The sequence below is a fragment of the Aulonocara stuartgranti genome (genome assembly GCF_965226115.1).
Source record: "Aulonocara stuartgranti genome assembly, chromosome: 15".
In the NCBI taxonomy this organism is placed as follows: domain Eukaryota; kingdom Metazoa; phylum Chordata; class Actinopteri; order Cichliformes; family Cichlidae; genus Aulonocara; species Aulonocara stuartgranti.
This window is the reverse complement of record NC_138951.1, coordinates 12,124,095-12,137,226: the sequence shown is the minus strand read 5'-3', so window position 1 is coordinate 12,137,226 and position 13,132 is coordinate 12,124,095. Positions and strand designations below refer to the sequence as shown.

The following is a 13,132-nucleotide window of genomic DNA, read 5'->3' as shown; positions in this document are numbered from 1 at the left end:
CACGGTTCAGGCAGATTTATATCTTACTCCAATGTTTGACTGCCTGGAAAATATTAACCCAGGTGTTGCAGATATTTGCAGATATTTTCTCAACCCTGTAATCACTTTTGTCGCAGCAGAGCAGCCTGGCATGCCAGCACTTTTATGTCTAAGTTAGATCTCTAAGCTCAGCAGAGAGTTGCAACTCCACTGTCCCCTTTAGTCACATGACCTGATTATCAGTGCAATGACCATCTGTGGGACAGAGGGTGAAAAGAGGGGTGGAGGAGGAAGGCAGAGATGGGCTGGCCCGCTGGCACATTAGCGTACTTGTAATTTGACACCGTTTCTGTCACTCTTCCTCCAGACGCCCTCCCTCTCTCCTTCAGCTCCCTTTTGTTAGAAGTAATCTGCCCAAGGGATTGGCTGAGAACGACAGTAGCAGGCAAGGGAGGGGGAGGGTACAGCTCGGTGAGATCACTTCCTGTTTTTCCTTGCCATTTGTGTATGTGTAGCAGAGGGAGTGTCTGAGGGATTTTGAAGTATTTCTGCTATGGTCTCTGCTTCAACCAAACATCCTGTCTTAGCTTCAGCGCTGATCTGAGTCACCCGCCTCTGTGCTGCTCCGATTGGCTCAGAGATACAGAGGAGAGAGAGAGTGAGAAAGACAGAGAGGAAAAAAGGAGAGTGAGGCGGTGCTATTCTCTTTCTACACTTACACCAAAGACAGCCAAAGAGAATGCGTCTGCTCCGCTTACTCCTCTCAGACCGGCACCACATTCAAGGCTGATCCAACTCAGCCACCCACTTTCACAGGATCCTATTTAAACAGGAACTATTGATCTTGTGGTGTGGACTCAGCCACACTCTCCTGATCCTGGGGGTGGTGTTTTCTGTTTGCTTGGAATGTTTTGACAGGAGTTAGCCCAGAAGATCCGTGGCTACCAGGAGCAGATCGCCTCGCTCCACTCCAAGTGCAAGATGCTGACGGTGAAGGCCAAACACGCCACTATGCTGCTGACGGTCAGCGAGGTGGAGGGCTTTTCAGACGGCATGGATGAACTGAGTGACGAGGAGCTTCCCAGCGCTGTGACAGACACCACCACAGCTGACGCCAAGCAGCTTCCAGCACACCCCTCTGTAGTCATGGTGAGTGGGAAAACCTCTGGTTTTTGGGGGGGATATACAGTCATAGACCTGTAGACATTACAAGGATGTGTGTGCATGTGTGCATAAGTTGTAGCATCTCTCCCTTTCTGCACATACCACTGACTGCCAAAGTGACTCCAAGGATCCCAGTGGGGCCTTTAAGGTTTCTATGTGCTTCATTTAACAAAACTCCAGTTAGGTTAGTTACCCTTGACTTATACCACATTAATGCATGTCTGATAATATCACTTAAGATTAGATTTTTTAGATCTGCAAACCTTTTCTTCTCCACTATTAAGGTCACGGTAACAGTTATGACTGTGCAGTTCATTTACAAGATAATAATGAGCCACACAGAAGTAGCTGAACAGCAGGCCCTCCCTCACGTGCAGCTGTTCAGGCCTACGTAACAGCTGGATAAGGATACAGTGCTACGCAACATGTTTTAAACTAGTGGCATGAATATTTTTAGTCACCAATTATGTTTTAATTCAAAGTTCAAGTTCAAAGGTCGTTGGGGCGGGTGTAAAACCTTGCCTTTTAAAACAGCACCACTTCTTGCTGGTACACTTGCACCCAGGTGGGTTCTTCCCTTATGAAGATGTTTCCACACCTGCTCTGTGGATTTAGGCTCTTTCTTCGTGTAATCCTGGAGTCACTGATGTTGAGCTCAGGGCCCTGTGAGGGCATTGCCATCTGTTGCTGACTCCTTCTTCTTGTAGGTGAAAATAGTTCTTTATAAATCCGGCCGTGTGTGGGAAGTTTTTGTCCCACTACAGCAAAGAAGTAGTACTGTAAAAGGTTTTGAATAGGTTTTTTTTATTTTTTATTAATTCTGTATGTTATTTAGGTTCCTCTGGTGTGTCACTGGTACCTTGTTTGTCACTTAATGTTAGCCTGAGCCTGTCTGTCGCCCTCATCTTAATCATTTATTTTTCATACAGTTAGCACTAGTAACCACCCCACTTCCTTTCAGTCTGTTTCTGAATCAGGTTTCTGAGCCTTCCCGGTGTACTACTGTTGTTTGTGGTGTGTTTCGTCTCAGCAGGCCAGGAAACAGGATATTACTGCGTGTGTGTGTGTGTGTGTGTGTGTTTTTGTGTGTATGTTTAAACGTTGTCATTTTCCGTGTATGGTAACTGTCACGCATGGATTACTGATATTTTTAAAATTGCACGTTGTCATTGTTACAGCAGTGGTTTTACCAAGCGAACCTCACAATGTAAAACCAAACAGTTTCCCACACATACTGGTGTGCTAATGCTCTTAGTTGCCTTGCATTGCATCATAAAGCCCGCGAAACAGTCCTCCGAAGGTCCTGAGTCAGTAGACTAAGGTCTGCATCGCATTGCCAAAAAGCAGCCCAGTAGGGTTTGGCTCGCATTTCAGCTCTGCCTCTGCTGAAGCATGCAAGCACACTGACAACAGTGCTACTTCTAGGACAGCTGCTGCTGTATTCACCAGTCCCTGTCTCTGTTAGCTATCTCATGCTGACAGAGATGCTAGCCATGCTTTGTTCGAGTCTGAGCTTTGATACTGCTGGATTTTTCTGTCAGAGACCTTATTCTTACTGTCTGTAGGACTACTTTAACCTTTTCCTGTTGTATATGTGTGTACTAACTCTACAGCATGTATGGGTTCATGTGTGATGTGAGCAATCACTGTCTGTGTACATTGTGTGTGTGTGATTTCTCAGCTTCCTGGTGAGGGCCATTCCTTTATCCTGATGTATCCTGTAAAGAATCCAAGCAACTACTTCACTGCCAGTGGAATCTAATGTTTGTCCATTTGCTCACACAGCAAAGACTTTTACATCTGCAATGCTCTTTAATGTTGTGTTACGGCAGAAGAATTTCAGTGAGGCATATCAGTGTCATTAATGTGAGCTAATGGGTCTCCTTTCTGTGTTATTTGATTACTCACTATGTAATTAATCAAGCAGTATGTGTTGCCACTTCAATCTGGCTAACCTGCACTTCCCCATTAATTTTTATGCTTTTTCTTCTTCTTCTCCCTCCTCATTTTTCCCTCTCTGTCTCCTCTCCCCTTTGATCTGGTTGTTTTCTTTTTTGGCTCCCCCTCCTTTTTTTCTTTCACCTGCTTCTTTTGATGTGTGCGTTTCATTTCTTTGCGGCGTGTATGTGTGGTCAGATGACAGCCGGCCGCTGCCACACACTCCTCTCCCCTGTGACAGAGGAGTCAGGGGAGGAGGGTACCAACAGCGAGGTCTCCTCTCCCCCTGCCTGCCGCTCCCCCTCTCCGGGGGCTAACGCTGAAGCTGCTCTTAACCAGGTATTGCAAATCCCACCCTGGAAAACTCCAAACCGACCAGTATTACCTGATGGTCTCAACTTCCCTATTGCCACTTTGTGTTTTGCACCTTTAAACGTTCAGTCATCACCATCATTGTTAGAAGATAACACTTTAATCTTTAAAGCTTCAAATGTTGCAAAATGCAAAAGCTAAAAAATATTGAATATGTGGCAAAATTTTGACGTAAGGTAAATACATCCCCTTCTCTTCACCATCACCACCATAACAAACCAACTTACCACCCTACAGTGACCACCCCACCATCATCACTGTTAACACAGTATGTTTGAGAGAGCTGGAGATTTGCTGCGCTTATTTTACCCGCTTTTCCTTTTTTTTTTAAAAAATTGGCCTCCTGTTTGCATATTTACTTTGCTGATGGAAGTTTTGTTTGCCATTCCCATTTTTGTACACACAACTGAGGTGTCATCAAGTAGCTTTTTGTGCTGTCTGTGACCGCGAATGATGTAGAAGTGAAACAGAAACACTCGTTGTGCTGGGAGAAACAGCAAAGGTCAAATTTTTTATTTTAGCTGTAAAATCTAAAATGCTGTTTTAGTGGCCTGTTATGTGCCTCTACACTTAAATATTGAAAGAAAAAACAAGTTCAAAGACAGCTGGGAAATATGTGGGAATTTAAACTAACTGTTGCTGTGGGGGAAATGCAGCAGCAGATCTAAGTTAATCTGCCTTAGGATTGACCCATGCCCACTGTGTGGCAGGATATGATTATGGGGGCAGCCTAATTTTAAAATTAAAGAGAACTACTATTACTGTTAACTCATGACATATTGACTTCAGTTATATAATAGAATAAAAACAACCATGATCAGTGTGTTTCATACTGGGTCGAAAGCCAAAGGGTATAAATGTGTTTTAAGATGAGTTCTGAAAATGGACAATGTAGGTGACTGTTTAACATGTAAAGTCAATTTATGAGAATACATAGAACACATAAGAGACATATTTCATACAACAAATGTAATTATTTGAAATTCATCTTTTGCTATGTATAACGCACATAAATTCTCCTGTGCTAGAAAGGCGTTAATGTTGAACTTATATATGACATAAACTAAATGCTTCTCTCTTGTTGTGAGAGAGTAACATGAGAAAGGAGGGATTTTATTCTGTTCTCCCAGCAAGAACAGAAAGTAACGTCAGCTGTATCAGCAAGAGACACCCGACTCAAGGTCAACCAGTTTTATTTGCAATGTTGAATTGCATTTTAGTAGGTAAAGTAGTATCAAGTTATAACATTTAGCTGCCTCTTTTTAAGCACGTCTGGGAAAAAAACATTTTAAAAGTAAGTTTTTGTAAAACTTTCAGATTCTTAGGCCAAGTGTGCCACTAGGCTTTTTATAGACTTTATGCTGTAAATGTAAGCCCAAAGGTTTCCCAAAGAACTATTCCCATCAATAGCGTACATCACTCTGACACACTAATGAAGCCCACACTTACTTTTTCCTCGTTTCACAGGGTCGAGGTACACTAAGCCGAGTACCTCTTCAGGAACTGTACGACCCATCTATGGAAAGCAGTGCTGCTAACTTGGATGACCTGCAGAGATCCTGGGAAACGCTAAAGAATGTGGTATGTCACATCTTCACTTTAATTCAACACATTTATTTATTTTTATTGTTTGTGTTACTGTTAGACAAACACAATAACAAACTCAGGATTAGTTTGTCTCCTAGCATACTGAGCGAGGCACGAGTTGTCCCAAATTCCGGCCTGAAGCTTTAGTGACCTCAGACCGACACTGCCATGTCTGACAGCTTGACTTTGTCATCATATTTTCAGATCAGTGAGAAACAGAAGAGCTTATATGAGGCTCTGGAGCGGCAGCAACACTATCAGGAGTCCCTCCAATCTATTTCCATTAAGATGGAGTCCATCGAGGGGGCGCTGAATGAGGGCTTAGAGCCCAACAAGACTCCAGAGAGCCAGATGGCTGCACACCAGGTGAGAGCTGAGTGGGGGGGTGGTATTAGGGGAAATGTGCTCATGTGTGTTCTAAAGGGATAAAGGAACCATAATGTAGTGCAGATAAAGAGTGTAAAAGTAGTAGTGTAATACATGAAGTGTAATCTGTAAGGCTCATGGGAGACATCCTCACAAAGATGGTATAGACCAGCGAGCTCTTGGGAAACAGAGTACGACTCGGGGGTTTAATATTGCACGGGGCAAGGCAATGGTTGGACAGACTGCATGGCACTGTTCTTCGTTGCTATGCCAACATCACGGCTTTAAGAGAAACAGTTTGCTTTTGCAACACTACTGTCAAGAGGTTTCTGCACACCCTCTTTCACTGCTGGCACACCATCTTCTATTCAGCCTCTTCTTCTCATTTCATTTCATTCATTTCATTTATTTATTCATTTTCAGGCACAACAAATACCTATATTGAACATAAAATACACAAAACAAAAAACAAAAATTGCCTGAAAAAGGAGTGGGACGAAGAAAACTTATTAAATCCCACCCCTATACTCACTCATCAACAAAAAAAACAATAAACTTCCCGCAGCTACGCCCATCATTGCATACAGACCCATCAACAGCTCCGGGCACATACAAGCATCTAAGCGGCAGCTCGCAACCAACAATTAGAGCCTTCATAACTGAATACAGAATATATAAATTATAAATTGCATTACCACAGGTAACAGGCAGTAATAACTACAAGTAACAAACACACATACATATACATACATATATATCTACACACACAAGTACATATATGTACATACATACGCACACTTTTTTTTTCTTTTTTTTTTTGAATCCATACCAGCAATGGTAAGAGAACAGACATTACAGAGCACACTAAAAGCATCATTGAGTATACTGTGACCAGACCAACTGTTTGTAGAGAAATTTAAATCTATGAATATTTTTGCATTGTTTCAATTGTAAACTCAGACTGTTCCAGATTTTCACACCACATACAGACACGCAAAAGCCTTTACGGGTTGTTCGAGTTCTGGGTAATTTGAATTCTCCAAAGCCTCTCACATTATAAACCTTTTCTCGAATTTCAAATCTAGTTTGTAAATTTGCCGGTAAAAGTTTAGTAAAAGCTTTATACAAAATTATGGATGTATTGTAATTAACCAGATCCTGGAATTTAAGTAACTTTGCCTGAAGAAAGAATTTGTGAGTATGATCTAGATAACCAGCCTTGTGAATAATACGCAGTGCTCGTTCCTGTACTGTGACTAATGGATTAGTTGTATTTTTATATGTGTTTCCCCACACTTCCACACAATATGTAAGATATGGAAGAACCAGGGTACAGTACAGAGTACGAAGTGCATCTTTATCAAGGAATTGTTTCACTTTGTTCAAAACTGCGAGGCTTCTAGAAATTTTGGTTTTTATGTGTCTGACGTGGGGTTTCCATGAAATTTTGTTATCAATTATAACTCCCAAAAATTTGTTTTCACTCACATTATCAATTGGTACACCTTCAATGATAATTGGTAATTCTATATTATATTTTAAATTACCAAAAAACATTGCTTTAGTTTTATTTATATTTAATGATAATTTATTTATGTCCATCCATTTTTTTTATTAATTTTAGCTCCCTGTTTACGGTCATTACAAGATCAGTATAATCATCGCTACTGAAAAATATGTTGGTGTCATCTGCGAACAGTATGAGTTTAAGTACTTGAGAAACATCAAAAATATCATTTATGTATACATTGAAAAGTTTTGGTCCCAACACTGACCCTTGGGGAACACCACATGTAATACCAAGTTTCTCTGAATGGTAATGCCCTATGCTAACATATTGTTCCCGACCCGTTAGGTAACTTTTTAACCAGTTACCAGCTTTCCCTCGAATACCATATCTTTCCAATTTATCCAGTAAAATTGAGTGATTGATTGTGTCGAAGGCCTTTTTGAGATCAACAAAAATACCAACTGCATATTTATTTTTATCCAGTGTATCAGTAATTTCTTCTACTGCCTCAATTATCGCCATTGAAGTGGTTCTTTGCGTTCTGAAACCATACTGACCAACATTTATTATTTGATGTTTTTCAAGGAATTTTTCTAATCTTGAATTAAAAAGTTTTTCTAGAACTTTTGAGAATTGAGGCAGTAGAGAAATAGGCCTATAATTGGTAAAACTGTGTTTGTCATTACTTTTATATAGTGGTATTACTTTCGCAATTTTCATTTTTTTTGGAAAACAACTGGACTGAAATGATAAATTACAGATATATGTTAATTAATTCCCATTGGCTCTTTTTTTCTTGTATATTCTCATTTTAATCCTCACACACGTCTTATTGCCGTTTATTCAGGCTTTGATGGATGAGATCCTGATGCTGCAGGATGAGATTGGTGAGCTACAGATGTGCTTCTCTGAGGAGCTGGCAGAGAGTGATGGGGATGCTGGGGAACAGCTGGCCCTGCAGTCTACTCTCACTGTACTGGGAGAAAGGATGGCCACCATTCGAATGAAGGCTTCGGGGAAACGGCAGCTGCTGGAGGTGATTTACCAAGACCTCATACTTTTTCTAGTTTATCATGTGCTTGTATATGTTATGTCTGCTCCTTATCTTTATAATTCTGGTGAGCTCACCTGAGAATTTAAGATATGCGTCGCATTGATCTCTACAGGAGAAACTAAGTGAACAACTGGAGGAGCAGCGACAGGAGCAGGCGCTGCAGCGATACCACAGCGAGGCCGAGGAGCTCGACAATTGGCTGCTCAGCACTCGCGCCACTCTCAGCTCTGCCCTTCAGCCCCAAAATGAAGACATGGACATGGAGGAGCAGCTCATCGACTGTCAGGTGAGAAGCCAAATCTGCTCTAAAGAAACAAAATTGGGGATGACAGCTTGTATGCTGCTGTGTTTTTATCAAAGGCTGAAGTATCTGGCTGCTTCACTGTCCTAGAAATGGTACTTTTTCTTGGACTCTCTGATCTTCATGCTTGCATTCACTTTCATTTCTATAGAAAAAAAAATGCATTGTTTTTGTGTTTTTGGAGTCTTTTTATGGAAAATTGATTCAATTGGGGAAGGTGCTAACAAACCATAACTGCACTTGAGCTTAATTAATTATATATATGTATATTTTTGCAATATTATCATATGTTTATAATTAACATCATATGAGCATTTGAATTTTACGGTACCACTGTGATTAAATAATTTAAAACTAAAATCTTAGTGTCCATTATTATTAAAGGTGTATATATATAAGTGATATATTCGTACTTAGAGTTTAAAAATAATTGTTTTTAACTTCTGTCTACATGTTGTCGTACTATATCAAATATCTCAAACATTTCATCCAATATTTCCTCCATCCTGTTGCCCTGGAGATCTTCTAGCTTTTCAATCTTTTAGTTTAAATTTATAATTCATGGTTCTTTCTTATTTGTCACCATTAGATACTCTGTCCTACTTGATTTGCCCCCTGGGAATTTTCTGCATGTCAGGCTCATGATTTAATTTTTGTGGGGAGGGGAGTTATTATGTTAAAAATACTGTCACATCTAACTCCCTGCTGTGTCAAACTCAATATTTTCTTGTGGGGATTTACGGCAGAGCCTAGATGCTAAAATATTCATGTTGCACATATTCTACATTCATATTACATGTGAGCTGTGAGATGTTTACATATTTGCCTTGTGATGCTCCATAATAGGCTTCTTAGAAGTTATAATACTCGCTCTGTCCCCCAGGCAGAGAGTCAGTGTTTTAAAGAGTGTGTCTGTAGCAGCTGGGAGACAGTAAGCTGATTAAACTGTAGTTCACATATGCTTTGTGTGGTCTGCACATATAAAGGTCTGGACCATGCTGAGCTTCATGTCCAGATTAAATAATGATAAAAAATTGTGTCTTAAAATTTCAGTTTTCTGGTTAATCGTCTTTTAAATGTGGTATGATATGCAGAGACCTTAGGAAAGTATTTTGTTGAACTTACTTAACCCACTCTGTTTATTTAAATGCCTGCACACCACAATGTAAGCAGCTTAAAAACTACTCACATATAATATGTCTTCAGTCTGTTCTCAATCGAATGCTTTCCTAACTTTAAACTTTGAGCTTTAATTGCGTCATCATAGCAGTTTCTATTATGTTGTTTACTCGGTCTGTTCATCAAAAGAAAAAAACCTGCAAAACTTTGTAACTGGTGTTTGAGAATTTTAATTAAAATGCACTATGGAGGTTTTTGCAGAAGTGGAGATAAACCAGTTTCTTTGCCTGCCTCCTGAATGACAGAGTGACGCTACAAACTAAGGGATAAGAGGCGCACTGTATTGTTGTGGAAAATTCTCTGCACATGATCACCTCCCATCTCTACTGAGGGCCCTTCTTTCCCTGTGTGAAAGAAGAGAATACAAGCTTAGAGAATACAAACTACCGCCTCTCTTCACTTCATTACAATTGTTGGCCTTTTCAAGCTCTCTCTGGACTTTTAGTCTAAAAGGGAAGACTCTTTAAAACTGTTTCTATTAAGAAACTAATCTGGGAGCTGAGGAGAGCAGCTTAAACCTATGAGAAATGCTAATGCTTGATCAACTGTAATCCTGTTTTTTTAATAGAATATGCTGTATGAGATCGAACAGAAGGTGTCGTACCTATCAGAGCTATCCGTCCATAGCGAGAGCTTGTTGTTGGAGGGCCGGGCTGAAACCAAAGGCGAGGCGGAGCAGCTCACCCTGAAACTGCGCTCCCTCAAAGACAGCCTGCTAGAGCTGCAGCAGATGCTGCAGGACAAACAAGTTGACATACAGGTGAGATCAGCAGTCATATGTTATTTCTTTACTGTCTCAACATTCATGGCTGCATCAACCCTCCACACCCCAGTGTATTTTCACTTCCCAGCTTTCCTTCCTCCATGCTTCTTTGTCTTTTCTTTTGCTCTGCTGCATTATGTTGAATTGGCCTGCGACGTCAATGCTAGCATTGTGCAAAAAGTACTAAAGGCTAATTCATGCGCTTTCATAAAAGTCCACTGTTTTCCACTGTGAAACAGCAACAGCTGTGTGTCTCACAATGGCGCTTAGACAAAAGGATGCTGACTCATCAGATGTAAACACTAAATGTATTCGATCAGGTGCGTTTCTGAGGACACAACATGAAAGTTTCACTTTGCATTTTCGCTCCTGGTCTCCTTTAACATGCCCTTTTGGTTGTTCACATTAATCCTCAGATATTTAATCACTGTATAATAAATTAGAAGGCTAGTGAAGCTTTCTAGGTACATGCTTGCAGCAATCTCTGATGAATAAATATTAGTTCATCTTTACCATTCTCAAAATAATTTAATGATAAATATCATAGATATGTGTTAGGCTGTTGGGCATATTTATTTCTGCTTACTAAAAATTGGCTTAAAAATTGGCAGCTGTTAAATACTCTTATTCCAAAATTACATCTTATACCTAATGTCCATCTTTGTCCCAGGGTTCACTGCAAGAGCAGGAGGACAGTGAGCCAGATTCGTCTCTGTCCCAGAGTCCTAACGTTCAGGACTGGCTCTCTCAGGCCCGGTCAACACGCACGCAGCAGCAACACGACAACCTGCGTCGACAGAAGGTAAGAGGAAGCTCTTTTATACTCTAATATATATTTGAAAGACCTAAGCTGACTGTCTCATATGCAATTTGTAATTATTACTCCCCTTTTATTAGAATCCACTGCAAAAAGAAAGTGCATATTTCATATAGATAAAATCGAACACAAGTGTAATATATTTTGTAGGAGCTTCAGGAGCACGTCGCTGAACAGAGGAAGCTGCTCAAGTCTGTAGCCAGCGTTGGAGAGGAGTTACTCGGCCAACAAACCACACCCAATGGGGACAGGTATTTTATCAAAGATCTTGAAAAATAATTTACGTCCTTAAAACATTTAAAAATTGTGAGTATTTTGTTTTTTCCAGTCGGGATTTTGACCACGACACAGCTTTTGCGTTGCCTTGCTCTCTAATGACGTCCTCTCCTTCCTGCAGTGAGGTGTCTGTGCCTGGTGGAGTGCTGCTGGAGAATGAGACCTTGTCTCCTCTGGAGCAGTTGAGACAGAGATGGGAAAACCTAAATAATGATCAGAACACAAAGCTGCAGCTCTCCTTGAACTCCCTGGAGCAAGACCAGCTTAGCCCGGTATACATGCCAGAAACTGTGCATTTTTATTTTATGCATTAAATGGTTTTAAAAATCTTTAAATAAATGTGCTTACTAGAAGCTAGAAGTTTGTGTTCATACTGTTTCTTCCACTGATGAAATTTCACACTTGTATTGTTATGCATGCTGCCAGTGTGACCTTGAGCTTTCTCATATTTCGTTCTTTGTGTGCAGGTCCTCCACCGGTCCCGTCTGTCCAGTCCCAGCGTGGTGTTCAGAGGTGAGGCTACCAGCCAGGACTCTTGCTCTCCTAGAGCTTCGTTTGAGGCCTGCAGCCAGACTTTAGAAAGAATCACAGAGGAGGTGAAGCAAACATTTTCTCATGTTAATCTCTCTTTTGTGTTTCTCAAAATAAAAAATGTTTTTAACCAGTAATACAAAACTATTTTTAGTCATGCCTTTCAAAATATCAAGTGCATAATCTTTTTGCCCCTCACAGGCAGCGGGCAGTGAGAGTAAGCTTGCAGCATCTTTAGGGGGGGCAACAATCCAGCAGGACCTGTATGCTGCAGTATCAGCTGCCTCGTCCTGGTTAGATGCTGCTGAGAATCAGCTGCTCGCTGGTCCTGTGCTGCTCTCTGAGGACACAGAGACACAGCTAACACATTTGGAGGTAGGAGAAGACAAACAGCAATAAAGATGTTAAATAGTCTGACATATAAATCGCAGCAGGAGGAAAAGTACTAGCTGTTCTCGAGCATTAACAAAAAGCTTTTGTCTTACTTGAGTTCAAGGTTTTAATATAAAATAATACTAACTGAGTTTGGCTCCCCTGTATAGGGTTTGAATAAACAGCTGAAGGAGATGACCAGAGAAGTGAAAAATTGCAGAGATCTGCTGGGTGGTGGATTGGACAGGCTGTGTGGAGGTGAAGAGCGAGCTCTGATGGAAGACACGCTAGAGGGCCTGCAGGAGAGGATGGGCCTGCTGGACTCTGCATTGGAACAGCACTGTGACGCCATGAGGGACAGGCTGCAGGAACATTCAGCTTTCCAGGTGTTAAAGCTGAATAGTTTTACTGGAAACTTGGGTTGTGAAGCATCTTGTTGATGTTACAACATCATTGTTCTTATTCCCCGACTTTGTTTGTGTTATTTTTGCCAGAATGAACTGCGGTTGCTGTTCACAGCCCTGACTGAAAGCAAACACCAGTTGCTACATAAGATGGCCGGAACTGCAGACAGACCTGCATCCAAACAGATAGAGGTATGTATGCGCACCAGCAGCAAATACACAAGAATTAGATGCATATTTAAGATGCAGATTTAATATGCTAAAGGGAGTTTTTACAAACAGATTTTATAGTAAATATGTTGCATTTTCTACAGACATTATCAGAAGTGGAAGACAGCCTGAAGGAATTTGAGCAGAAAGTTACTGAGCTGAAGACGAAAGCAGAGGGACTCCAATCAGACTCATCATCCAATCAGGAGCTACTCAAACTACAAGTAATACTTTCATTCTGTTACACTGTGATCATAATGCTCCAGCACTGTAACAGGGACTGTGTCACATATTAATTTGTCTTTTTAG

The 13,132-nt window shown here is 40.9% G+C and overlaps 1 protein-coding gene across 4 annotated transcripts in view; it reads left to right on the top strand.

Annotated features, from left to right (window-relative positions):
* syne1a (spectrin repeat containing, nuclear envelope 1a) overlaps window positions 1-13,132 on the top strand; it is a gene marked incomplete at its 5' end in the record, with an annotated part of 121,706 nt that overhangs the window by 85,377 nt on the left and 23,197 nt on the right. For 3 of the 4 annotated variants that reach the window (XM_082506593.1, XM_082506594.1, XM_082506592.1), the window contains 15 exons: window positions 898-1,128; window positions 3,280-3,420; window positions 4,921-5,034; window positions 5,245-5,406; window positions 7,764-7,952; window positions 8,083-8,256; window positions 10,019-10,210; window positions 10,884-11,015; window positions 11,181-11,281; window positions 11,428-11,578; window positions 11,774-11,902; window positions 12,039-12,212; window positions 12,380-12,595; window positions 12,704-12,805; window positions 12,928-13,047. In XM_082506593.1, the coding sequence (XP_082362719.1) occupies window positions 898-1,128; window positions 3,280-3,420; window positions 4,921-5,034; window positions 5,245-5,406; window positions 7,764-7,952; window positions 8,083-8,256; window positions 10,019-10,210; window positions 10,884-11,015; window positions 11,181-11,281; window positions 11,428-11,578; window positions 11,774-11,902; window positions 12,039-12,212; window positions 12,380-12,595; window positions 12,704-12,805; window positions 12,928-13,047 (2,328 nt within the window). The remainder of the gene's footprint in view (window positions 1-897; window positions 1,129-3,279; window positions 3,421-4,920; window positions 5,035-5,244; window positions 5,407-7,763; window positions 7,953-8,082; window positions 8,257-10,018; window positions 10,211-10,883; window positions 11,016-11,180; window positions 11,282-11,427; window positions 11,579-11,773; window positions 11,903-12,038; window positions 12,213-12,379; window positions 12,596-12,703; window positions 12,806-12,927; window positions 13,048-13,132) is intronic. The other variant, XM_082506595.1, reaches the window with a different exon arrangement.